At 42.0% G+C, this 24,013-nt stretch overlaps 2 protein-coding genes across 2 annotated transcripts in view; one reads left to right on the top strand and one right to left on the bottom strand.

The window, feature by feature from the left end:
* SSPN (sarcospan) overlaps positions 1-23,675 on the bottom strand; it is a 37,793-nt gene extending 14,118 nt beyond the window's left edge. The window contains 1 exon segment of the mRNA XM_004776396.3: positions 23,280-23,675. Coding sequence (XP_004776453.2) covers positions 23,280-23,555 — 276 coding nt within the window. The 5' untranslated portion in view covers positions 23,556-23,675.
* LOC106004092 (chromobox protein homolog 8-like) lies at positions 399-5,086 on the top strand. Its single transcript, XM_013047822.2, has 2 exons — positions 399-482; positions 3,959-5,086. Exons 1-2 carry the CDS (start codon positions 399-401, stop codon positions 4,823-4,825), a joined length of 951 nt encoding a protein of 316 aa, XP_012903276.2. The 3' UTR covers positions 4,826-5,086.
* Positions 23,676-24,013: the final 338 nt, after the last annotated feature.

Below are 24,013 nucleotides of genomic sequence, written 5' to 3'. Positions count from 1 at the left end.
ATGTCTAAGTATTATGAAACTGATAAGCCTTTTGGAGTTGGGGATTTTGCTTTTAGGCCCTTGTCTAGGGTCTTTGTTATAAAACCTGAATACAATCAACACACTTTCATTTCTTAGACTTCTGCCAGGGCTCAGGAGGCTCCGGGAGGGGAGACCTTGTTTTTCTCACCTATAGATTTACGTGGTAGAGCAATACTTCTTTATCAGACAGTTTATTGGTATTTAGCACCTTTGAGAAGACTAGTATTTATTGAAACTTAAAACTGAAGGCTTTATGGCCATGGGGAGGAATCCAGACTTCTCATGCCAGACGAAGGGTCTCGTTTCCTGAGCTGGCAGGCCACAGACACCCCAGGAAGACAGGGTGTTCTGACTTCCCAGGCAGGGAGGAGGAGCTCATGTTAATGAGCAGCGAGACCCGCCAGGTCTCTCTGGACAACATTCCTGGATTCTGGGCCAGAGCTTCCATTAGATTCAGTGAGGTGAGGCCCATGGAAGAGGAAAAAAAGCAGTTATGTAAGGTTTTCAAGAAGGCTTTCGTTGGACCAGACACTCAGGTCTGGGGTGGACAGGTGGTGTCACTGCACACATAGCCAAACAAGAACGGAGTGGCACTAGGGAAAGGACAGGTGGGCTTTAAGAGCCTGGGAAGATTTAGTTCATGTACAGACGGATAACACAAGCTTGGGATGGTTTGCTGTTGTTGTTGTTGTTGTTTTTTAATGGGAAAAAAGATGACGACTATCATCTTCAATCAATTTTTAGATGCATGCTTCTACAGTTTATTAGCATCAAAATAAAACCCAAGTCCTACATTCCACCTTCTGTCTAAAGACATTCTTTGTCTGCTCAGAGTGAAGGCTGCATTCTCTCTGGTGAGTTAGAGTTCGACAGGGATGAAATGTTCTGTGAGTGTTAGATCCATTTCTAGATGTAGGAGTCTTGAGTCTTGTCACACATTGTCTTTGTTTCCATCAGTTGGCCCTGATGTGCCTGCCGTGGTGTTTTGAAGGGTCGGTATTATGCATCAAAGGTGAATGCCAGACCAACGTCTGGGAGATTCTACCTGCGTATTACTTTTTTTTCCCTTTTCATTCTCGCATAGCTAGAAGATACCAGCCTAAAACACCTTGTGAGAATGTGAATTACTGATATTTACTTCATTCCATGTCCTATGGATTTATATTCTGGTCTTGTGACATTCACACAACCTACAATTTATTTGTTTTCTTCTTTTTGTTGTCGACAGAGCTGCTTGACAGGCCTACCTGGGGAATACGACCTTCCCCTGTCAAATGCCTTTCAAAGTCTCTCTCCTCCTTCCACCCCAGCCCTTTCATTTGTGTACCTGAAACGTGACTCTCTTTCTGTAAGTTAATCAACTTTCACCTTTATATTCAGTCAGTATAGTAACAAGACAAACTCTCTTCTCATGTTTGCACAGAGAATTGATCAATGAGAGACATAACAGAACTGTTAAGTATTTCTCTGGATGTTTCTTAAGAGAATTTCTGTGGATTTTCATCTGTTTAATAGGATTTAAGGTAGGGTGCCTGGGTGGCTCAGTGGGTTAAGCCACTGCCTTCGGCTCAGGTCATGATCCCAGGGTCCTGGGATGGAGCCCCGCATTGGGTTCTCTGCTCAGCAGGGAGCCTGCTTCCTCCTCTCTCTCTGCCTGCCTCTCTGCCTGCTTGTGATCTCTCTCTGTCAAGTAAATAAATAAAATCTTTAAAAAAAATAGGATTTAAGGTAGAATATTAGAAATATTTTCAACAAATGATAAAGACAGCACTCTGTTGACTGAACGCAGTCTCACTCTGGAAAATTGTTGATTAACACATAGTATATCAGAGATTTAAATAATATATTAAATAAATTTCATGAGTATCTATTAAGAAATGTTTATTGAATCAAGATTTCAGAAGGATGGGAGAGGCTATTTTGGCATAACTTCAGCATTTTTACCAGATTCTCATTGCCAAGGCCTTATGGTAAGACAAAGTCCAAGCCAGTGTGTCAGAAATGCTTGGTATTGGACATGGTAAAAACTGGCATCCCCAGACTTTCTGATCCAATTGGGCTGGGGTGGAGACCAAAAATTTGCATTTTTATCAAATTACTGGGCAACACTGCTAGTTCCAAAACAACACTTTGAGAACCACTAGCTTAAGCTAAAAACAGTCTTGTATATGCCAATCCCTGATATCGGGTTTATCTGAAAGACTGGGATCTGGAGTTAGACGCTGACAAGTGGAGTTTCCTACAAAACACTTGTTTATTATAAGTAATAATGAGACATAATAACAATAGTTTCCTCATAAAGAAATTTAGTCTTTCCTACTGCAGGAACCCTTAAAACTAGAGGAAAAAAAAATCCTTCACCGCTATCAACGTGAAGTCACTGAGCACGCAGTTGGGAAGAGATGTGCACAGCCCGCTGTCACAAGCCCCGGAGCACACCCCTGTACCTCGACCCCACTCTGCCTCCTTTGAGTCTCTTCTCTTACAGCAGCATCTGGTAACCAAGTGGGATTAGTCAGCAACTAAAGAGGAAAGCTCGGCGCATTACTACGTCTTAGTTCTTTGGAATCCCGGAAACCAGCCTGCGGCATCAAATATAAAGATGCAAGGGAGAGACCTGGAGAGAAAGCCCAATAGTCATCTCCCAGTTTGCAGAAATGGAGTCAGAACTGGTAGGATGTCATCTTTCAGGTCTTGCTCTTCACTGTCACCCTCATCTTGGCATTACTTCCCACTGCGTTTAGCTCAACAACCTTTACTGAGGTAGATACTGGGACTAGAAAGAAGAGCAAGATACCCTCTTTGCCCTTTGGAAATTCATAGTTTAATCCCTGCTTTGCTGAAGGACGGAGGCACAGGAAAATTAATTGCCGTGGGTAACACCGTTTGATCCGTCTGGGCTGAGAGGGAAAATGAACAGTCAATAGCAGCTCACACAAACCCCTCCTTAATGTTCACTCATCAGAACCCCTTATCCTTCCTAAACGTAAGGGGTAGTGAATCAGCTGTGGGTTTTTTCCCTCCCGTGTATTTTTTTTTTAGAGACAATAAAGTTTTTTGGTGTTAAATGGGACTTAAATTTGCTAGAGTCATGAGGTTATCATCATCATTATTATTATTAGTTATTATTTTAAATTACATTTTTGGGTAAAAGCAAGATAAAAGGACTCAAAAATACTCTTAATCAGATGAGGAAAGAAAGGTGAAAATAATTCTCAAAAGCATGAAACATCAATTAACAGTTCATTCAACAAGTGGTAACTGTTCTTTAGTTGTGTTAAAATCAAGTAGGAAACTATAATTAAGTGCTGCACAGGGGGGAACCTGTAGGCTACAGTTGATGCTTGACTCTATTATTTTTCTAACTAATGATCTTGGATAAACTTATTTACTCTTCTTAGCCTCAGTTTCCTTAACTATGAAATAACGGCAATAATGCCTTCTTTTGGTGGTTTATTCAAAGAGCAAAGCTAATGTAAATAAGGTACCTACAATCATGCATAAGAAATACCTGGAGAATAATTGTAGTAATTATTAATCATTATTGCAAGTCACTTATATGTTTATTAGAGTAGGCCAAACTTCGAGCATACTGAGGGGCTCACAGATGTATTACCAAGTTAACCATGTTTAAAATTGATAACAAAGGGACGCCTGGGTGGCTTAGTCGGTTAAGTGGCTGCCTTCAGCCCAGGTCCATGATCCCAGCATCCTGGGATCAAGTCCCCACATCCGGCTCCTTGCTCGGCAGGGAGCCTGTTTCTCCCTCTGCCTCTGTCTGCCACTCTGCCTGCCTGTGCTCTCTCTCTCTGACAAATAAATAAAATCTGAAAAAAAAATTGATAATATGTGTACTGTCTCGTGACAAACTACACACAGTCTACTTTGTATTAGAAGATAGAGGGGATATTTGCCATGATCTTTATATTTACATAAGAAAAACGAATTATCCCGAAGTGACTCAGCCCGAGGCATCCGGATCCCCTACCCTGGATGCGCCCCCCAGGACCTGGCCTCTACTTCTCGAGCTCATGAGGGCCTTCGGAACATGGGTCTGTCCCCACCAGGAAGCAGCAGCAGCCCTAGCAGCACCTGCCGAGTGGAGCCCCCTCGGGACTGGGACCGGGACCGAGAGCAGGAGCGGGAACGAGAGAGGGAGCGCGAGCGCGAGCGGGGTGCCAGCCGCAGGGAAGACAAACCCAGCTCACCGGGAGACAGCTCCAAGAAGCGAGGCCCCAAGCCCCGGAAGGAGCTCCTGGACCCCTCGCAGAGGCCCTTGGGAGAAGCCAGTGATGGCCTCGGAGATTACCTCAAGGGCAGGAAGCTGGACGAGGCCCCTTCTGGGGCAGGAAAGTTCCCAGCTGGCCACAGCGTGATCCAGCTGGCCCGGAGGCAGGACTCGGACCTGGCCCAGTGCGGTGTGGCCAACCCCAGCCCGGCGGAGGCCACGGGCAAGCCGGCTGTGGACACCTTTCCGGCCAGGGTCATAAAGCACAGGGCCACCTTCCTGGAGGCCAGAGGCCAGGGCACCATGGACCCAGGTGGCCCCCGGGTCCGGCATGGCTCAGGCACCCCCGGCTCTGTGGGGGGCTTGTATCGGGACATGGGGGCCCAGGGGGGAAGGCCCTCCCTCATCGCCAGGATCCCAGTGGCCAGAATCCTGGGGGACCCAGAGGAGGAGTCCTGGAGTCCCTCTCTGACCAACCTGGAGAAGGTGGTGGTCACCGACGTGACCTCAAACTTTTTGACCATCACCATTAAGGAAAGTAACACGGACCAAGGCTTTTTTAAAGAGAAAAGATGAATTGCTGGGTGGGTGATCCCAGGGCAAGAGAGCAGGAGAGAGAGTGGGAGCGCAAACTTGGTATAACGCTTTTTGTTTCTGGGTGGGAGGTGCCTTCTGGCTGGTCCCGTCCCTAACTTCACACGCCCCGCCTTTTCCGTTCCTCCTCCCTCCCTTCAGTTTTGGTTGGAAAGATTATCTCTAGAGTTATATTTTCTATTAGATGTAAATATGTTATTTAAGAAAAAATATCTAAATATATATATTTCAACTCTTAAAAAAAAAAAGAAAGAAAGAAAAATGAATTATCAAGTCTAGGTGTTTAGACATTTTAAGGCCAATTTTCAGGACTTTTATGTGCCAGGCATTAAAATTAAGCATTCTAGGTAAATTATCCCATTGGATCTTCATGAAAACCTATCAAGTAGACACTATTATCAGCCCCATTTCATAGATAAGGCAACTCAGCTTCAGAAAGCTTTTATGCTCAAGGTCACAGAGCAAATACAGAGCTGAGAGTGGCACCAAGAGTCCAGAGTGTGGCTCTTAACCATCCCACAGCCTGGCCACCTCCAAGGAAGAATCTGGACTTCACTGTGAGTGAAATGGAAGCTGCAGAGATCTGGAGAACATTTCCGCCTCTGCTCCTCTCCTGTGCTGAAAGGCATCCAGCACCACTCCTGAGGCATGGTGTGCACAACAGTCTTTGAGTGGCAAATGACTGTCCAGGCTAGGGGAAGGCGATGTCATCTTTAAGACTCAGCCTCTTCATGTGCAACAGAGAGAAAATAAGACTTTATCATTTGTGTTTGGGATCATAAATAACGCACCTGCAATTGGAGTAGGTTTTATTTTTTTTTTTCCCATCTCATAGGACCTCAAACTGCGCCAGTATAACTCTCTCTTCAATTTGAGCTAAAATGAATAATACATATAAATGTAGCCCTCTATCATTCTGTTCATTTAACAAGTATTCATTTGTACCTACTACTCACCAGGTACTCTTTGAGGGTCTGGAGATACCTCAGTAAAGAGAAGAGACAAAAAGTACTCCCCGATGCTTCAAAGTGGACAGGCAGACCACAGATGAATAAACTGAGAGACCCGGGTCTAAGAAGAGCCATGGAGAACATAGGATTTCACATCATTGCTTCTTTTTCCGACAAACATGAGCGAAATACAAACAATAAATCCTCAAGGCGATACATTCCCCCCTCAAACACTGAACTGGTAATGCCCAGCAACCCCTTTAAAAAGATGGTGGACTCACAGTTGTTTCTTAGGAGAGCCTTGCTGTTTCTGTTATTTCAATAACACGGACACACTATAAGTTATCTGAGACCTAACAGATTCCATAAAAGATAACACACACATGCCCCAGATAAGAGTCAACACAGGGTAACTAAATAAAGTTTTACAGCAAAATGGGCTGCATGCATACGACAGAGATGGAGGCAATATATCTTAGCCATGGAGCTGACAGATTGGGGTTCAAAACCCACCTCTGCCACATTCTAGCTTTTTGTCTTGGACAAGTTATCCTCTTCAAGCCTCAGTTCCATCATCTGTGAGAGGACCAACAATTCCTACTTCAAAAATGTCTGTAAGGACTATAGGAGACAGAATATATAAAGGATGTCACAGAGTACCCAGCACATATGTCAAATGAATAAATGAATCCACTCATTTAATGACTTGGGCTACTTTTGCTTTCATAGCAAGGGCTCACTTCTCAAAAATCTTCCCAGTATTGCTGACATAAATAGTTTGCAAACACCTAAGAGTTATACAATTCTTTCTTTGCTTCTTTTTGTTTCTGCTTCAAACTATTTATTCTCTACTACCCAGGAAATGCCAATCTTGGTAACTATGCAAGCTGTATGTTTCTCTGATGACACTATTATGGTTCTATAAGGATGAGTATTTAATTTCTGAAAAAAAAAATGCTGTTCAGCTACAAATATTTTCTGTCCAGAGCAAATAGATCAAAGATTAGTATTACTTTTTAAAAATATATAATTGTTTTAGCCAAACATAGTGCACAGGTATTAATTGGAAATTCCAAAAGCAACGGCATATAACTTTTTAAGAGTCAAAATCAACTGAAGAGCTTATGACAGAATTGAACAGCGAGATGCAAGACAAAACTGTAACTGTTTCTAAATGCTACAAATATTAATGCACAGGCATTAAAGCCCAGATCATTAATTACAAATTTGAAAAAAAAAAAGGAAACATTTTTCTTGGTTTCTATTAAACCCAAAGCAAAGTAGTAGCTTCTTTTCCACTATAAACAAAACTATAGCAACTAAACAACTTTTATGTCTAGCAACTTTTGCTAAAGAGAGTTTCATTTGTCTTATCACATTATCAGGAAGAGATTCAGAGCCTTTTCTTTTCTTTTTTTTTTTTTTTAAGATTTTATTTATTTATTTGACACAGAGAGACAGAGAGAGGGAACACAAGCAGTGGGAGTGGGAGAGGGAGAAGCAGACTTCCCACCAATCAGGGAGCTGAAGTGGGGCTCGATCCCAGGACCCTGGAATCATGTCCTGAGCCACAGGCAGATGCTTATTGCCTGAGCCACCCGGGCACCCTGATTCAGAGCCTTTTCATTTGCCTTAGGAATCTACAACCCCAGAGCTTTACTGTTTTACTCTTCTTACTTTTGTTTTTTCCTTAGAGTAAAAATTGCCAACGGACAGTATTAGTGCAGGAAAATTCTCTTCATTCAAGGACATTACTTGGCCTGGGAGGAGTTGGGTTTAGAGCACATTTCCTCATCTATACATTTTCCCAGCCTCCTATGGGGGCTGGGAGGACAATTTATAATATCTGCTTTGCAAAGACAAGACAAGAGATTATTTTTAAAAGAAGCTGGTTGAGATTGAGGTCAAAATCTCTCCATGAAAAGGCAATTCTGGATAATCAATTTTATCACAGAAAATGATTTCTTTTCAGAGTCTAAAGAGAAATGACACTTGCTTGGTCACACCTGAGTTTAGACCGTCTATCATATCCTCTCAGTCTTTTTCTCCCCTTCATTATCATGATTATCCTTTTGACTGAGGAGTTGATCCCTGACAGATCCATGTCTGAATTACTGTAAATGTATGGACTTTCCAAATGTGGTGTGCAAAATAAATAATTTAATGTGATAATGAATTAAGTTGAAACACAAAGAAGATCTATCACCTAGAACTTGGCTCAGTCCAGATTTCTTTGGAAAATACATTGTAAAAACAAGATTTCTAAGAAGTGATAAGGCAATTCTAAGGACATTATTGCTCATGTAATCATCAACAATGAAATAGAGTCACCTGTTCTGTTGGGATTAAAGCTCTGATTGGTTGGTAAAGAAGTAAGGAGTAATGAGGCACCTCGCTGGCTCAGTCGGTTGTGCCTGACACTTGACTTCTCCTCAGGTCATGATCTCAGCATCTTGGGGTCCTGGGGTCAAGCCCCGCCTGGAGCCCACCTCAGGGTCTGCATTCATTGGGGTGTCTGCTGGAGATTCTCTCTCCCTCTGCCCCATTCCCCTGTGTGCTCTCTCTCTCTCATAAATAAATAAAAATTTAAAGAAAGGGGGGGGAAGGGTGGAGGAGGGAATATTAAGGAGCACTTACATACCAGGCTGAAAGCTTTTCCCATGGTAGGTTATGTCCTTTCTAATTCAAAGTGTTGGCTTTTATCATGATTTCAAACAATCTGATAACCAGAAGTATATATATATTTACATGTATTATATATCTTTGCATACCTTTGTATTACATACCCTTTTAATTTTAATTTTCTCAGCCAATGTTACATTGTAATTTCATCACTGTGTGGTTCAGCCAGATCTGTTGTACCAGCACAGAAAGAGTGGGAAGGAAATGTGCTTGTCAAGTGACTGCCTTATTTCTCAGCACACATTGTGCTTTGCAGATGTTCACTTGTACCTCATTTTTGTTTTAAAAGATCATAGAAAACTACCCTGATGGAACTGTTGAAAAGGAGTTGGAATTTGTGACCAGCAGCTGGATGAAGGGAGCCTGAATCCCCCAAATCCTATGGATATAGTGTGCTTTTCTTGATGTCCCTGCCAAAGCAAGGCTGGAAAGCTAGGGAGACCTTTGAGAGATGTGCCAGCACGAAGTTGCTGCGATTCATAAGTTCCAAAAACCTTGCCTAAAGATTACTGCAAATAGCTCATTTGAAACCAATGAATCTCACAACTGAGCATCGTATCAACTCAGAAAACAGAAGAAAAATCCAACAACTATCCTAATGCATGACTTATCATGGAGACATTCAAGTAGAATCCTTTTGGTTTCTACTTATTTTAATCCTCCTTATTTTCTGGTTTCTTATTATTATTCTGGTTTCTTATTCTTCTGGTTTCTACTTATTTTAATCCTCCTTATTTTAACATTATAACAGATCTGTGTGTCTATATTAAGATTCACATTTGATAGTAACTACTGGGAATTTTTGCCATTACATCCTCAAAAAAACCGAACGAACACAAGCAATAGAAGTGTGAAGCAATAAAGTTGGTTGTGGATGAAAATTGAGCTTAGGACATGAATTGTGTCTTTTACCTAAAACATCATTTACTTTTTTATCCTCCTGGTATAGTACTCCCCCTTCAGCTATTTTGAATCAGCATTATTCATTCTTCAAACCCTGCTCAAGAATCTCCTCTACCCAGAAAGTGTACCTTTTGTGCATCACCTGCTTTGCATATATTAAGCTCATTTATTTCTGAAACAATGCCATAAGCAAAAAAATATTACTCCATCTTATAGAAAATTGTGACTCAGAGAGGTAAAGAAACCTGCAAGTTGATCCAAAGAAGATTTTTTAAAACATCGAGAGGTTTTAGTTCTGCATAATAGTAAGGACTAACTGTTATGAAACCCTTCTAGCTATAAAATACTTTAAAATGCTCTGAGCTTCTATTGGCTAAGAGATGGAGCTAAGATCATGGCATAAAGCTAGGCCCCGCAAATGGCTACACCCTTATACAGCTGGAACCCACTAGCGCTGGAATTCATCAAGACAAGTGTTCTGTCTTAGTTGATGGGGGTGTGTGGAGGTGGTTTTGAGAAAGTAGTCCTAAAAACAAAAACAAAAACGAAATAAAACAAAAACAAAACCCCAAACCTTGATTTTTTTTTTTCAACAAAAAATTGTGAAGAGGAGAGAAAGAGCAAGGGGGGGGGGACAAGGGAGGGAGGGAGAGAAAGAGTGGGAGACAGAGTGTGCTTTGATAGAAAGGAGAGAGAAAGGGTAAATCTTTGAGTAAAGGAAACATAAGAAATATATGAACTCAAGTATAGATCTTATTGGGATCTGATTCTGACAAACTGTGAAGAAACATCCATGAGTTAATCCAGGATATTTGAACACTGATTTGATCCTATTAAGAAATTGTTAACTTGTTAGGGATGATTAGTATTTTGATTAATTTTTAGTATGTGCACACACATATGCACACACTCTCCAAGAATTAAAGCTTGTGAATTTCAAATAATGGAACTAAAGAATAGAGCCTCTTAAAAAAAAATTCGAAATAATTGAAGCCATGAAAGAAGAAATAGAAAATATGAATAAAAAACAGGGCACTTTAAAAAGCAGTAGGGATATTTAAAAAAAAAACAGTAAACATAGAAGTTCTAGAAAGAAAAAAACACTGGAATGAAATACTCTATGCAATAGAAAGGTTCAACTCAACTGAAATCGGGAACAATGAACTAGAAGATAGAACTGAGGAAATAATTCAAAATAATAGATACGACACAGTGGAGAGGGTGAGAAACAGGGAAGATGAAATAAGGAGGTCCATGCCTGTGCCAGTAGCTTCAGAAGCAGAGAAACTGAAGAAAGAGATGGTATTTGAAAAACTGAATAAATAAAAAATAAATTTTTTCAAATATTTAAAATGTTCTGAAATTTTTTCAGAATTGGTAAAAACACAAAAATCTTTAGATTCAGGAGATATAACAAGTCCTCAGTAGGAAAAGTGAAAGCAAATCTACATTTGGACACCTTATAGCTAAACTGTAGAGCATCAGGTAAATGAAGAGAGAGTCTTTGCTCATGTATATAAAGTATAAATTAAATAAAAATACCAAAAGTACTTTTCTTAAGACCTCAAAAGCCAGTTCTAAAATATAGACAAAAGAGAACATGGCTAAGTCTTACCAAGGCAATTTGGAAAAAGAACAAGATGGGAGTGGGGAAGGGTGGAGGAGAGCTTCTATGCTGCCATCTTCATCACAAGGAGCATTTCGGTGCTGTTCATTGAAATACTATGGTATCAGCACAGTGAAGGATACATAAAATGATGAAACTAACGAGATTCACAGACGCAATCCTCAAATCCAATATGGAAAGCTGATAGATGATAAATGGAAGTAGCTGTTAAGTATAGAAAGGACCAATTATTCATTACATAGTACTAAAACAATAATTTGTATGAGAAAAATGAGACACTACTTCACCTCATACACAAAAAGTTAGAATACATAGATTAAAGGTAAAAATAAAAAAACAAACCTTCAGCATTTTGGGAACACAGTCTAGAAAACTATCTTTATGACTTGGTATAGGAAGAGATTTCTTTAAAATCTATCAAAGCACCCACCATAAAAAAGATTGTTAAATATAAATATGTTAAAATTAAATCCTATTTGCAACAAAGGCTCCATGAGTAAGGATGAAAGGCATGGTACTAACTATTTGAGCAGTAGCTCAAATCACAAATCAAAGTAGCTTAAATAACAAAGATAAGAAATCCTATAAATCAATGAGTAAGAGACAAACAACTCATAGAAAATATTTGTAAATAAATGTTAGAAAACAAATAAAATGGCCAGTAAACATTAAAACATGTTCAACTCCTCTAGTGATCAGAAAAACATAAAACATGCTAAACAAGATGGGCAAAAATGTAAATTGCCTGACAGTAACTAATGCTGACAAGTTGTAGATTGGTGGAAATTCTAATTTGCTGCTGGTGGGAGTATAAATTCATACAACTGTGGCTTTGTGGTCCTGACTTGGCAATAGCTAGCAAGTTGAAGATGCCTATATCTTATGATCCAATAATTCCAATTTCTAGGAATGTGCCATAAAGTGCCTTTGAAATACGTGTATGGGGAGCCATGAGAAATAATGTCCTTTGCAACACTTTGTAATTGCAAAAGAAAAAAAAATCAGTTTTGAAAATAACCTAAATTTTCATCTACAGGAGAATAAATAAATTGTTATGTATTTCTGTAAGGAAATACAGTATAACAAAAGTGAATGAATGGTATCCATGTACTATTATAAATGAATCCCAAAAACAATGTTGAGCAAAAGTGATGTTATGCTGCCATTTATATAAAATTTGAAATATAAAACACAAGTAATTATTGTTTATGGTTATATACATATAAGAAAGCATAAAAACACTCAAAGGTGTGGTAAGTGCCAGATTCAGGAGAGTGAGTAACAGAAGGAGGGTGGGGTAGGTGAATAGGACTAAGAAAGAAACAAGTATTGTAATATTTTCTTTCTTAAAAAAATAAAACACTTCTGACAAAATATTAAAATGACAAACCTGGGTATAAGTAGGTGGTTGTCTTCTTATTCTCTACATGCTATTATATATTTGGAAGTTTTCATAATTTAAAAATAATCATAGAATTGCCTAGGGCTGCTTGTACTTATTCAAGCCCCCACAAAAATGACAATAAGGAGCAAAACCAAAGGTTTTTGGAAATGGCTACAGATTGATAGAGCTAGGATTCTACCCACACTTGTTTCATCCCAAAGCTGATGCCTGTCCTGTGATTTCAGAACCCCCTCACCTTGCCTTTTCTGATCCTTCCTGAATGGGGCTAATCACGGACTCCATTGTGCTATCTTCTTCAGGGCAGGACCTTAGTACCTGTTTTTTTTTTCTGTTTTTTTTTTTTTTTAAGATTTTATTTATTTATTTGTCAGAGAGAGAGAGCAAGAGTGAGCACAGGCAGAGTGGCAGGCAGAGTCAGAGGGAGAAGCAGGCTCCCTGCGGAGCAAGGAGCCCGATGTGGGACTCGATCCCAGGACGCTGGGATCATGACCTGAGCCGAAGGCAGCTGCTTAACCAACTGAGCCACCCAGGCGTCCCAGTACCTGGTTTTTTAAACTGTACGGTAGTTGGCTGTCTGTGTGTACTCTCCCAGACACTCAGCTCCTGGGGCCACTGTACCTAGCATATGGAAAGACCAATGGAGACAGGAAAAGATGTGGAAACTCTACGGGCATCTGGGTGGCTCAGTTGGTTAGGAATCCAACTCTTAGTTTCAGCTCAGGTCATGATCTTGGGGGTGGTGAGATGGAGGCCCTACGCCCACTCGATGCTCAGTGGGGAGTCTGCTTCAGATTCTCTCTCTCTCCCTCTCCCTCTGCCCCTCCCCACTGCCTCTATCAACGCAAATTTTTTAAAAGTCTTAAGTATTCTTTCTCATATAGGCTTCTGTTTCTGTTCTTAATCAAGCACCTCACTCACTCTCGTAGTGATTAATCAGAGACTAATTGCCAATGAATTCAATAAATACCTACATTTGCAAAATTATCCATTTTCAAAGAAGGTAAAAGAAACAAAAATTGTGTTCTAGCATTTCCCACAAGTCAACAGGAGGGATAGAATTGCTACATATTTGTGGGGAAAATAAACAACCTGTACTTCATTTGTTTCACTTTGGGATTTTTCAAGTCCTCAGAAGGGAAAGGAATCCTGTAAATGTGGATTTTTGCCTCGTCCTGTAGTATAGTTATTAGTTATAGGCTGGATCTTATTACTCAGGCATAATTAAGCAGGTTCTCAAATTGGGTCTCACTTTATAATAATTGCAGAGATAATTCTACATGAATAACCTGGATTCATGTATCTGAAATAGTGCAATAAGTAAACATTTGTGAAATAGTACAGCACATAGAAATTATACAGTAAATCAATATAAATTAAATTATATAACACAGGAATGAGAGTGTAAATGAGAGAACCATCCTGTTCAACCGTTGAAAAATATTACCAAGTGGCTTTTCTAATTGAGAGCACTTTTTAAAAGAAAAAAATACCAGGCTATAATGTAACATTAAGTAATACATAGTAATATTACTTCTCCTTTGAAAAGTGTTTTGTCCTTTTCAAAATGAAGAGGTCAGTGTCCCCAAGCAGCCTGCAGCCTCTCTAACATTTCTCCTGTTCCCTTCCATGGCAACATGGGTTAGCGAGACACTGAGCTTTTTGTGATGTGTGTGAGGACAGGGAGAAGGGGAGCGAGGCCTCAGGGAGGTCTCGAGGTGGAAAAATTTGTGACGCACTAGAGTCAGTCCCTGAATGCAAATAATTTATCGAGGCTTCTATAACACAATAGTTACGGTTCCCCTGGGTTCATTTTTAAACATTCTATTTGGTCTCAGAGCCCTTAACTCAGATCGAAACGCTTTAACAGGCATCCCAAACTACTTGTTCACGAGAAGATTATGAGGCGAAGCCAACCTGTGTGGGTTTGCTCCTTCGGCCTCAGAATCTGACGAGCTGACTGCATGCGAGAAACGCCTCACCCTCCTGAACATGTAACATGTGACCTGAAACGGCTGGGTTCTGCAGCTCCACGCGGTCCTGGAGGCATTACTTATCACTGATTATACTGTCTTCACCTCACAGCGACCTGGTTTGCTCGCTAGCCTTAGCGGCCTTGGACTCCCGCCTTTCCCTGAGGTAGAGGTGGTCGTCCTCCATTCTCCCTAAGGGAGCAGCGCACTCCGCCCTCGAGCAGAAAGGACGAGCCCTGAAATGCTATTTCCTTATCTCGGAAAAGGCCTCCTTCCTTCCTAGCCTTCCCTGCACAGCTAAAGTGAGATAAGACTCAGCCTGAGCCTAATGGCCTGATACGTGAGCCACACCTGATCCTTTAGAAGGAAGCTTCGAGGTTACTTTGTTTCCCTAGTTGAAAAGCCAAAATTCTTCCCCTAGTCAGGGTATAGTTAACACAGTAGCAGGTCCCCCTCTTTCCTTGTCACCTATCATTGTCTTCCACACAAGAGAGGGCTTCCTTGGTAATAACCTATCTTAAAGGGTTTTTTAATGGCTCATTATAATGAATGCTGAATCAAACACTTCCAAAGCAACAGCTGAGTGGGATGCCAGGCAAACAACATCCTAGATGTTTCTTGTGGCCTCTCCCAGTCAGGGTGGAGCATTGCTCCTTTCTGCAAGGACAGAAGCAGGCTCCCACAGAACTTCAACAGCAGTACCTGAGTATGGGGTCTGTGAGCAAACCCTTTGCTTTCTGGTGTCCACTCACGGACTGGCCTTTTGCTGGCACCCAGGAAACACAGCGACACTGAAACACACTCCAGGATGTCAGGCAGGGGTCATCTCTGGAGTACCCACTTTAACTATGCTCAAAGATCAGCCCGGAGACACTGCGGGGTGTCCCCGGAACAAGGGCCATACCCTGCATGTGCTCCTCATTCCAGGCCTCGGACTGGATCGGTGGTTCTAGCCTCCTCTCGTCTTTCTCTCTGGGATAGTCTGGGCTGTGTGGCCCTTGATAAAGGAAAGCAGAGCCCCATTCGGATGTCTACTTGGACAAACAGGATCTTATAGGAAGGCGTGCTGAAGCGGGGAGATCCACCAAGGAGACGCGGGCTCCCAGGCTGTTACATCATGAGACCCAGGTGGGAACACCTCCAGAGTTTCATTCTCACCCATTCTGTAGAACGACAATGGGTCATCTGGTCACTTTCAGAACCATCGTCAAACATGAGAACAACAGCCGCACAGTATAAAGACCTGAGAGGTGACTTCCCTTGAGTTCTAGAAACACCAAAGCCTGAGTTCACTGCCCATCAGAGGCCGGTGGCCACCGCACAGCTGACCACCCTCACTTCCTTGCCTCAGAAGCCAAGGTATCATTTAGCTAGATGCTGACAGCAAGTCACTCCCAGCACGGAAAAGAAAGGCAGAGATTTGCTGAACAGTGGTTCCTAAGCCTTAAAGAGCTAAGACAGCAAAGAAATGCCCACGCTAGCCGAAGAACTGTAGTCACTAGCTGAATCTACTACACTTGATTTTGACAGAAATCTGACAGAAGCAGCACTCTGTAAATGCAGTAAAAACCACCTCCTCCATGCATCTCGCTACTGGCTTGAGCACAGAGCCCTACCACCCAGCGGCACCATCGTGTATCAGTTCACTTGTTACAAACATTCAGACAGGGGCAGCCAGGGTGGCTCAGTGGGTGAAGCATCAGCCTTTGGCCCAGGTCATGATCTCAGGGTCCTGGGATCAAGTCCTGTATCGGGCTCCCTGCTCAGTGGAGAGTCTGCTTCTTCCTCTCCCTCTGCCCTTCCCCCTCTACTCATGCTCTGTCTTTTGCATTCTCACTCAAATAAATAAATAAATAATATCTTGAAAGAAAGAAAGGGAACATGCAGACTTCCGACTGTTCCAGGAACAATAGAAGCCATAGAGACTTCAGGAATAAACTGCGAAAGGAGATTAAGAGGTGGTTGTACCAACTTATATCCCTCACTGAAAGGGCTATGGATGGAGCTGCGTCCTCCCTGAATTCCTAGGTTTAAGCTCTAACCCCCAAGATGACTAAATTTGGAGACAGGGCTTCTCGGAAGTAATTATGGTTAAGTGAGGTCAGAAGAGTGAGGTCCTTATCTGACAGGACTGGTGGTCTTATAAGGGGGAAGAGAGACCCTACTCTGTCTCCAAGCAAGGCAAAGAAGGAAGCCCATGGCAGCACAGGGTAAGAGAGCAGCTGTCTGCAAGCCAGGAAGAGAGACCAGAACAGAACTTGCTAGAGCAGACTAAGACTCAAAGGAAAATGCATTTTCGTTATTGTCATACACGTAGGTGTACACAAAGGAATTTTAAAATTAACCAGGGGGATCCACTGAGCTACCTCACTGGGGCATCTGACAGATACTCTTGCCAGTACACTGAGATGTGAGGCGGCATCCGAAGAATCTCAGAGGATAAGCCTCTAAAATAGGCTTTTACACAGTTTAAGCTATAAACACTGTTACCAACATCCACTTTTCAAAAACAAAATTCACGTTCGCCTTGCAAACTCGTTGTCATAAACCTGGACCTGGATATTCATGGCAAGAAACAACCAGAGTTAAACTATGACATCATGAGGTCCCATCCAGCTCTAGACTGATGGGCCCTTTCTGATCAGCATTTCTCTAGTTTGCAGTGAAATGATAACTAATTAAAGTTTAATGACGAGATTCCATTCCTGCCCTACAGCAACACAGAAATACACATACTGGGCTCCTCACGGGGCCTCCTGTAGATCCTTTCACGTGGATGCTAACTCTTCGGGGGTGAGGAGAGGGTAGAGAACACCAGTAAAGGACCCAGGTTAAAGAATGCCCTTAATACAAATGTCACAGACAAGGCTAACGGCAAGAAAAGGACTAGAAAACAGCCATATCATCAGAACAAATTCGAAGTGGATATCATATTGGCAAACTATGAAACTCTTATGCTAAATTAGGAAATCTATACCATTGCTTCCTTTGTAGAAGGAAGACGTTGGCATTCAGCCTCGTCAATTTATTCTACTTAGACATATGCGAAATAAGTCAAATGACTTCTTTTTCCTTTTTTTTTTTTTAACCTGTAGTCATTTTAGAAGAGGAAATATAACATCTCAGTAATGCTACATTAGTGTATTCTGGATATTTCTGGAACCCCAGAGCCCGAAATGAGGTGATAACACATTCTTTATTATTCCCTAGTAGTTCTTTAAAATGTTATCAATAAACTTAAATCTGTCTGTATTGCAAAACACAACTATAGGTCATTCCTTAAATGATAGTTTAAAAAATGGGTTTTCTCAGGGTGCCTGGGTGGTTCAGTCGGTTAAGTGTCTGCCTTCAGCTCAGGTCATGATCCCAGGCTCCTGGGATCCAGCCCTGCATTGAGCCCCACAAGCAGGGAGGCTGCTCCTCCCTCTCCCATTGTCCACCACACACCCCTGCTTGCATGTACGTGTGTGCTCTCTCTCTGTCAAATAAATAAATAAAATCTTTTTTAAAAATGGGGTTTCGTAAGTTCAAACAGAAGCAAAGATAATGGGAAGTATGGAATAGATGGGATTCAACTCAAAGCTGATCAGGCACCCATCATGTGTCGGGGGATACACAAGAGTTCCTTGGACATACAGTGTACTTAAAGAGAATAAATAGCTTTCTGTTTCATTTGATTACCCCCAAATTCTATGCACTAGTATTTCTACCATAAAAAAATAAAACCAAATGATGATTGATATCTCAAAAGTTTCCAGAGATTAACTTTCTGCGTTGAATATATTCACATGACAGAACTGAAAAATATTAGGACCCAGCATGTTTCCTCCTTATTTTAAAAAGAGAAAGAAGATCCAGGGATAATTTCCACATTAAACAAGCCCTTCCTTGGCCCTTAGCAAGTGTGGCTTAGTATCGGGCTAGCAGCAGAGGTGAAAATACATTTCTCCTAATGAGACTGTCCAATCTTAAGCTTTCTTATTCTTTATTCTAATATTCTTTCGGGAAACAAATCACCAAATTCTCAAATAATCCCCTTTATTTTCATACACTGATTATAATTAATCTCTTTTGCCAAATTAATTCAGTTATATTCCATTTTTACACTTACTCGGAGAAATTCATGTACCAAAAGATAATTTTCCTACCATTATTTATCTTATATACTCAGTGGGGACTGAGTTAGGCCATATAATTACCACTCCTCAGTTTCTAAAAACTTGTGACAGTTGCTATAATAAAAATTATTTCCCAGTAGTGCCAGAGATATAATATTAGGTTTTGGAAGCACATCAAAATCCCAATATGAAAAATAATGTGTTACTATGTAATGTATTCCTAAAAACATAATTTGAAGTTAACTTTTTCAAATATCAATACATCTATATGGAAAACTGACACCGCTTTGGCTTCTTGACTTTTTTATTCAAAGTCCAAATGCCAAACCTTCCTCACTTCGAGCTTCTCCTATAACCATGATCAAATCTTGTACCCAAATCATCATGTCTTACTTAGTTTTTCTAGTTATAAATTATGGATGATAATATCTGTTCCTTACTTGCTACATGTCATATATCTCCTTGTGCATTTCAGGATATAGTCTGTTTTAAAATAAATAACCACCCAATTTTCCCTTCCATTAAGCCAAGGTTAAAAATAGATTTTAAAATCTGAATACACCTGCATTTTGAATTCCTTAGAGTAAGTTAACATACGAAAACTGTTATTGAAATTCCTGACAAGACTCTTAATCATTACAGATTCATACGATGAATTTTATGAATGACATTAAGGAAAGCAAATATTCTTCCTTTCCTTTGAAGCCCTTTCCTTAAACTTTCTAATGTGATTAATGTGGTGTACATCTCAGGGTTTTTATTCTCGTTGAGTGCGATATGGGAGCAATGGAGAAACTTATGAGGAAAGCTGAAAACCACAATAAGGCAAATTTCTGCTTTCCATGGGAATATTCCCTACCAGGGCCAAGAGACTAGCATGCATCCCCATCAGGGATGAGAAGCAAGAGTTTGCTCTGAAATTGACTTCAGAGTAGAGATGCCAAAGAAAATAAATCACTGTAAGTGAAATACTTTGAAAGGTAATGGGTTTTAAAAATATTTGTGCAGGTTAAATTTTTTAATTGGAAGTATTTATTACTGTCAGATGTGATGAGGGCACATGCCCATCAGGATCTCTAGAGATCTCCTTCTCCTGGTATAAGACTCATTATTTTTAGACCAATCCCTAGAACAGCAGACACCCCCAACAAATGTTAGTACATGAAGAAAAATAAGCCAAAGTTCAAACATGTTACACTTTACCTAAGCCAAGACTGTATTCTATAGAGCAAGAATTATGTAAAAGCCTCAATGTTCTTAGATTCCTTCAGTCCATACACGTTTTTCATCAGTAAGAATTATGATGAGCAAACTTATTTGCCTATTTGACCCAAGTACTCAAACCATGAATAGAATAAAATGCAAAACAGACTTTTATTTCCTAGGCTGCCCTGCCCTGAGCCAAGTTCATCCTCAAAGACTCTGTTTCACTTTGTATTGCCATTGTGGTGTGACCTACAACCCTCAAACCATTTATAAAGAATTTTGAGAGAAGAATGGCACTTTTACAGGTTACCAAGTCTCTACAGTGACTCCATTCCATTTTTTTTCTTTCCTTTACAGGAATCTTTTGTAACTGAAGTAAAAAGCCTTCAGTCATCTCTCTGATGGAGGATGAGGGAAATCACATCTATGGATAGACAGGAAATAACCTATTTGTTTTCCTAAAATTCCACTAGACATAAATCTCTGATCATAGATGATCAAGGACTTCTCCAGTTTGTAACCAGAAATTCACTGAATAGTCATCAAGTCACCCAGACATTGGTCAGTAAGTCACCTAAGTGGCTTCGTCCACCTACCCAGATTCTATGATGAGAACAGTGATTTCCAAATCCCAAAGTAATGGGATAATAACCTTTGTAAAGTGAAGGAAGTACTATATGTTAAGAGGCAACCAGTACAAAAAGAAAGAGAAGAGTGAAGCATTAAACATGTTGATGGACTGGGGGCACAGTCTGGGACCTCTGCTTATTCAAATTCAGCCTAAATGACTTAAGTGGATTTTGACTTTGTCTCAGCCCCTGGGACTGACCTGTACTGCTTTGATATAGCAGATCTAAACAGGGCAAATATTTCAGTATTCTCTAGAGAATATCCCAGACCACAGTCACTCCATATCCCTGAGGGAAATGACCCTGAGGAGGTCCCTTTCCTCCAAGTTCATTGTTGTAAGTCTCCAGAGAGGTCCAGAAAGTACTGGACTAATCGAATACCGTTAAGACTGCTAAGAGTAATTTGGCTATGAACAGAGAAAGTTGAGACGTTGAACTGGTATCACCTTCAGAGTTCAACTAGTCTAGGACATGTAAGTGAGTCTGAAATAACTATTCCACAAGATTAGAGATAAAATAGAGCTGCCTCTAATTTGAAGAGTGATTTCCACTCCCAGTGATTGCTACTCTGCTAATAAAAAGAGCTAGTTCACTGAATGCTCTAAGCCAGCACTGCTCTAAGTATGAGAACATGTATTGATTTGTTTAATTTTCACGACAACCCTAAGAGGTAGGACTTATTACCATTCTGATTTCATCAACGAAGAAATGGAAACTTAGGTTATAAGTAACCTGCCCAAAGTTATTCAGCAAATAATGTCTAGCCTGTGGCTCAGTACCAGGCTTCCGTATGTTCTCGTCCAGCTGCCCTGTCTCTTACTTCCCTGAAAGTCTGGAAGAGTGCCTGTGACCAAACACAGAAGGCGAGATGCAGACGACAAGCACGGGGTCTGTGGCCCAGCTGGGAGGAGAGATTTCCTCGCCCAGCTTGAGACCCTTCTCACCAGTCTCCACTAACTGCTTTTTTTCTCCAGAAAGTCTCTGTTGAAAGAAAAACGGATTTACAGAAAGCATGAGGGCCACACAGCACAGGCAAGCTTCAGATGGATCCTAGTTTATAAACTGGAAAACTGGAAAGAACAGACAGCTGGCTGTCTACAATGCTCTTTGCATCACACCCAGGGAGCTTCCAAGGCAATTAGGAGCACGTGATGCTCCCAACAGGCGCTTGTGAAATTTCAGAATCGCTCAGTTTGTGAAATTTCAGAGTGGCACGATCCGCTCTGTATGTGGATGTGGATCCACTCTGTATGTATGGGACTTAGACATCAAGATGCATTTTTCCTATCAAAAAAGTGCTTTTCTGGTCCCGGACTTTTTAAAGTTGACATAAGGAAAGGATAGAAGACACACCTGTAAGTGATATTCAAAACCACTGAACGAAGGACTCTTATTCCTTTGTTTCAACTTGCCTGGTCTTACAGAAAGACTCCCCCCACCGCCCCCTCCACCGTTGAGTATCTTGACAGTCATTTAGGTGACTAAAATACCCAGTATATCTTAGTGAAAAGCTATTTTTAAAATTACTTGATTTAGAAAACTCCAATCATGATAATTTCATGGGAATTCTTAGTACACAAATTAAAAGTTTTAAATTACTCGGCAAGAATTTGTGAGTTCAAATAATCTTAATGAGAAAATACCTGCATCGATGCATATTTATCAGGTGCTTTTAACATCTGTCCCTGATACAAAATTATTTTGAGGGTAGTTTTATGAGTTATACCTCCTGTGGTCAGTAACAGCAGTCATGACACAGTCATGACACAGGAGCCATAAGTAGCCATTCTAGTGTCCCCTCGGCTCTGCCACTTTTAATGTCAGGCCTTGAGAATGTCATTGAATTTCTCCTAGCCTGCTCCCCCTCCCCCCACCGTGCCAAGAGGGTCCCAGTTCCCACCTCCAAGCGTAGTTTCATGGATCAAATAAAATAAAAAATTGTGAACTAAATGCACATGAAAGAGACTGTAGTCAGCCTTAAGGCACTAAAACAGACTTAAAATTACAAACTGAATGGGGACGGCAGTGCGGCTCGGTGAGGCAGACGCAGGTGTAGTTTGCTGCAAGAAGGAATCCGTTTGGCTGATTGGTCAACTTGGTCAGTTCACGACCCTGGACGAGTCCGCTCTCAGTTTTCTCTTCTGAGAAATGAAACAATACTAACCAGCCCCTAAGGATGATGTGGGGATTAGAAATAATAAATGTAAGGCCTCTATCAGGACAGGCAACATGAGGTGTCCAGCAAATGGCACCCATTTCACATCAAAGAAGCCATTTAATGAAGCCAAGTACGCTGTGTGTTTCAACACTCACAACAGCTGACCAGTGTTCGCCTAGAACAGAACATCCATTAGCAGAGCCCCAAATACCCTCCTGCCATAGCCAGCCCCTGCCTTCATGCCACTTCAGACTCCAGCAGATTAAGGCTGTGCTTGCTGTAGTCACATTTCCTGCTTTAAAACATTATAAAACTTACTAATGAAATTTCAAATGTAAAAAAATCAAATTAACACCACCCAACGTGGCAACCCCAAACGCAGGCTTTTTCCTAACCTTGTACTCCGTGAACTTCCTTCACTGTTTGTTACTGATCTGGAGACAAGGGTGGGGTCCGGGGACCAGGGTAAGGACAAAGACAAAGTGAATCCGCTGCTGTTACCCAGAACGTTGAATTTGACCACAATAAGCCGCGTCTGGCTCGCCTCTCCAGCTCCAGAGCGCTAGAGGCAGGCCCGTGAGAGGCGCGGAGAGCTACAAGCTGGAGAGGGGCTGGAGTCCCCCCGCGCCCAGCCCTGCCCCCGGGCCGGCACCGTCACCAAGCAGAGCGCGAGTTAGAGGAGTGGAGCTGGGGAAGGGCGCATGCAGTTGGGTTAGTCTGGACTCGACCATGCGGCCGTGCGTTCCTGCTTGGCACACGCGCTTAGGCAAAACAGACTTGATGCTTACAATGATCCCAGCCCAAAATGGAGTGTCTCTGACTAGCAGGGAGGAGCTGATGCTCGCCATGAGAAAGCCCACCACGGTCACGGCGATGCCCAGGGCCAGCTGCAGCAGCGCGAGCAGCAGCGGGAACCGGCAGCCGCAGCACGTCCGGGCCTCCTCCTCCCCGCACTGCTTGGGGGCCCCTTTGCCCGTCTTCGGCCCCATGTCGTCGGGCCCGGCGGCGTCCGCGGCCGGCCCCCCCTGCCTGTGCTGGCCGCGGGGCTGCTTGTCCTTGCCCATGGCCGCTGCGTGGGTGGGTGGGTGGATGCGTGTGCCGCGCGCTGGGCCCCGGAGCGCGGCGCTGGGCGGGCTGAGCCTGCCCTGGTATTCGAATTACGGAGGCTGAACAAATATGGAAAACATTTGGAGCCGACTCGCCGGGCCTCCAAAGGCCACAGGGAGCCCGCAGCAGAGGGGGAGTCGAGGGGGGTCGCCAACTGCCAACGCGCCGGGACGCAGCGCCCGCTGGGCCCACCGCAGGGTTTGCGGACCCCCGCGGGAGTCAGCTCGGCGCCCTTGGCCTTCTAAATCCTGTGGGCCTTATGCACTTTAGACAGGCTACGTGTGTGTTTGTGTGTGTGTGTGTGTTTTCTTCACTCAAAGCCCCAGGGGTTTTTTTTGTTTGTTTGTTTGTTTGTTTTTTGGTTTTGGTTTTGTTTTCTAAGAGGTGCAATGCAAGGTGATGAATGTTTAATCAT

Source organism: Mustela putorius, unplaced genomic scaffold (assembly GCF_011764305.1).
Source record: "Mustela putorius furo isolate JIRA1106 unplaced genomic scaffold, ASM1176430v1.1 tig00537227_pilon_pilon_pilon, whole genome shotgun sequence".
NCBI classification, from domain to species: Eukaryota; Metazoa; Chordata; class Mammalia; order Carnivora; family Mustelidae; genus Mustela; species Mustela putorius.
This window is presented reverse-complemented; position numbering and strand designations above follow the sequence as displayed.

Excerpts from the sequence above, each read along its gene's own strand:
- LOC106004092 (XM_013047822.2), top strand. The coding sequence starts at position 399 with ATGTTAATGAGCAGCGAGACCCGCCAGGTCTCTCTGGACAACATTCCT. Across the intron at positions 483-3,958 it reads CTTCCATTAGATTCAGTGAG|AAAAACGAATTATCCCGAAG; the intron begins GTGAGGCCCATG and ends TATTTACATAAG.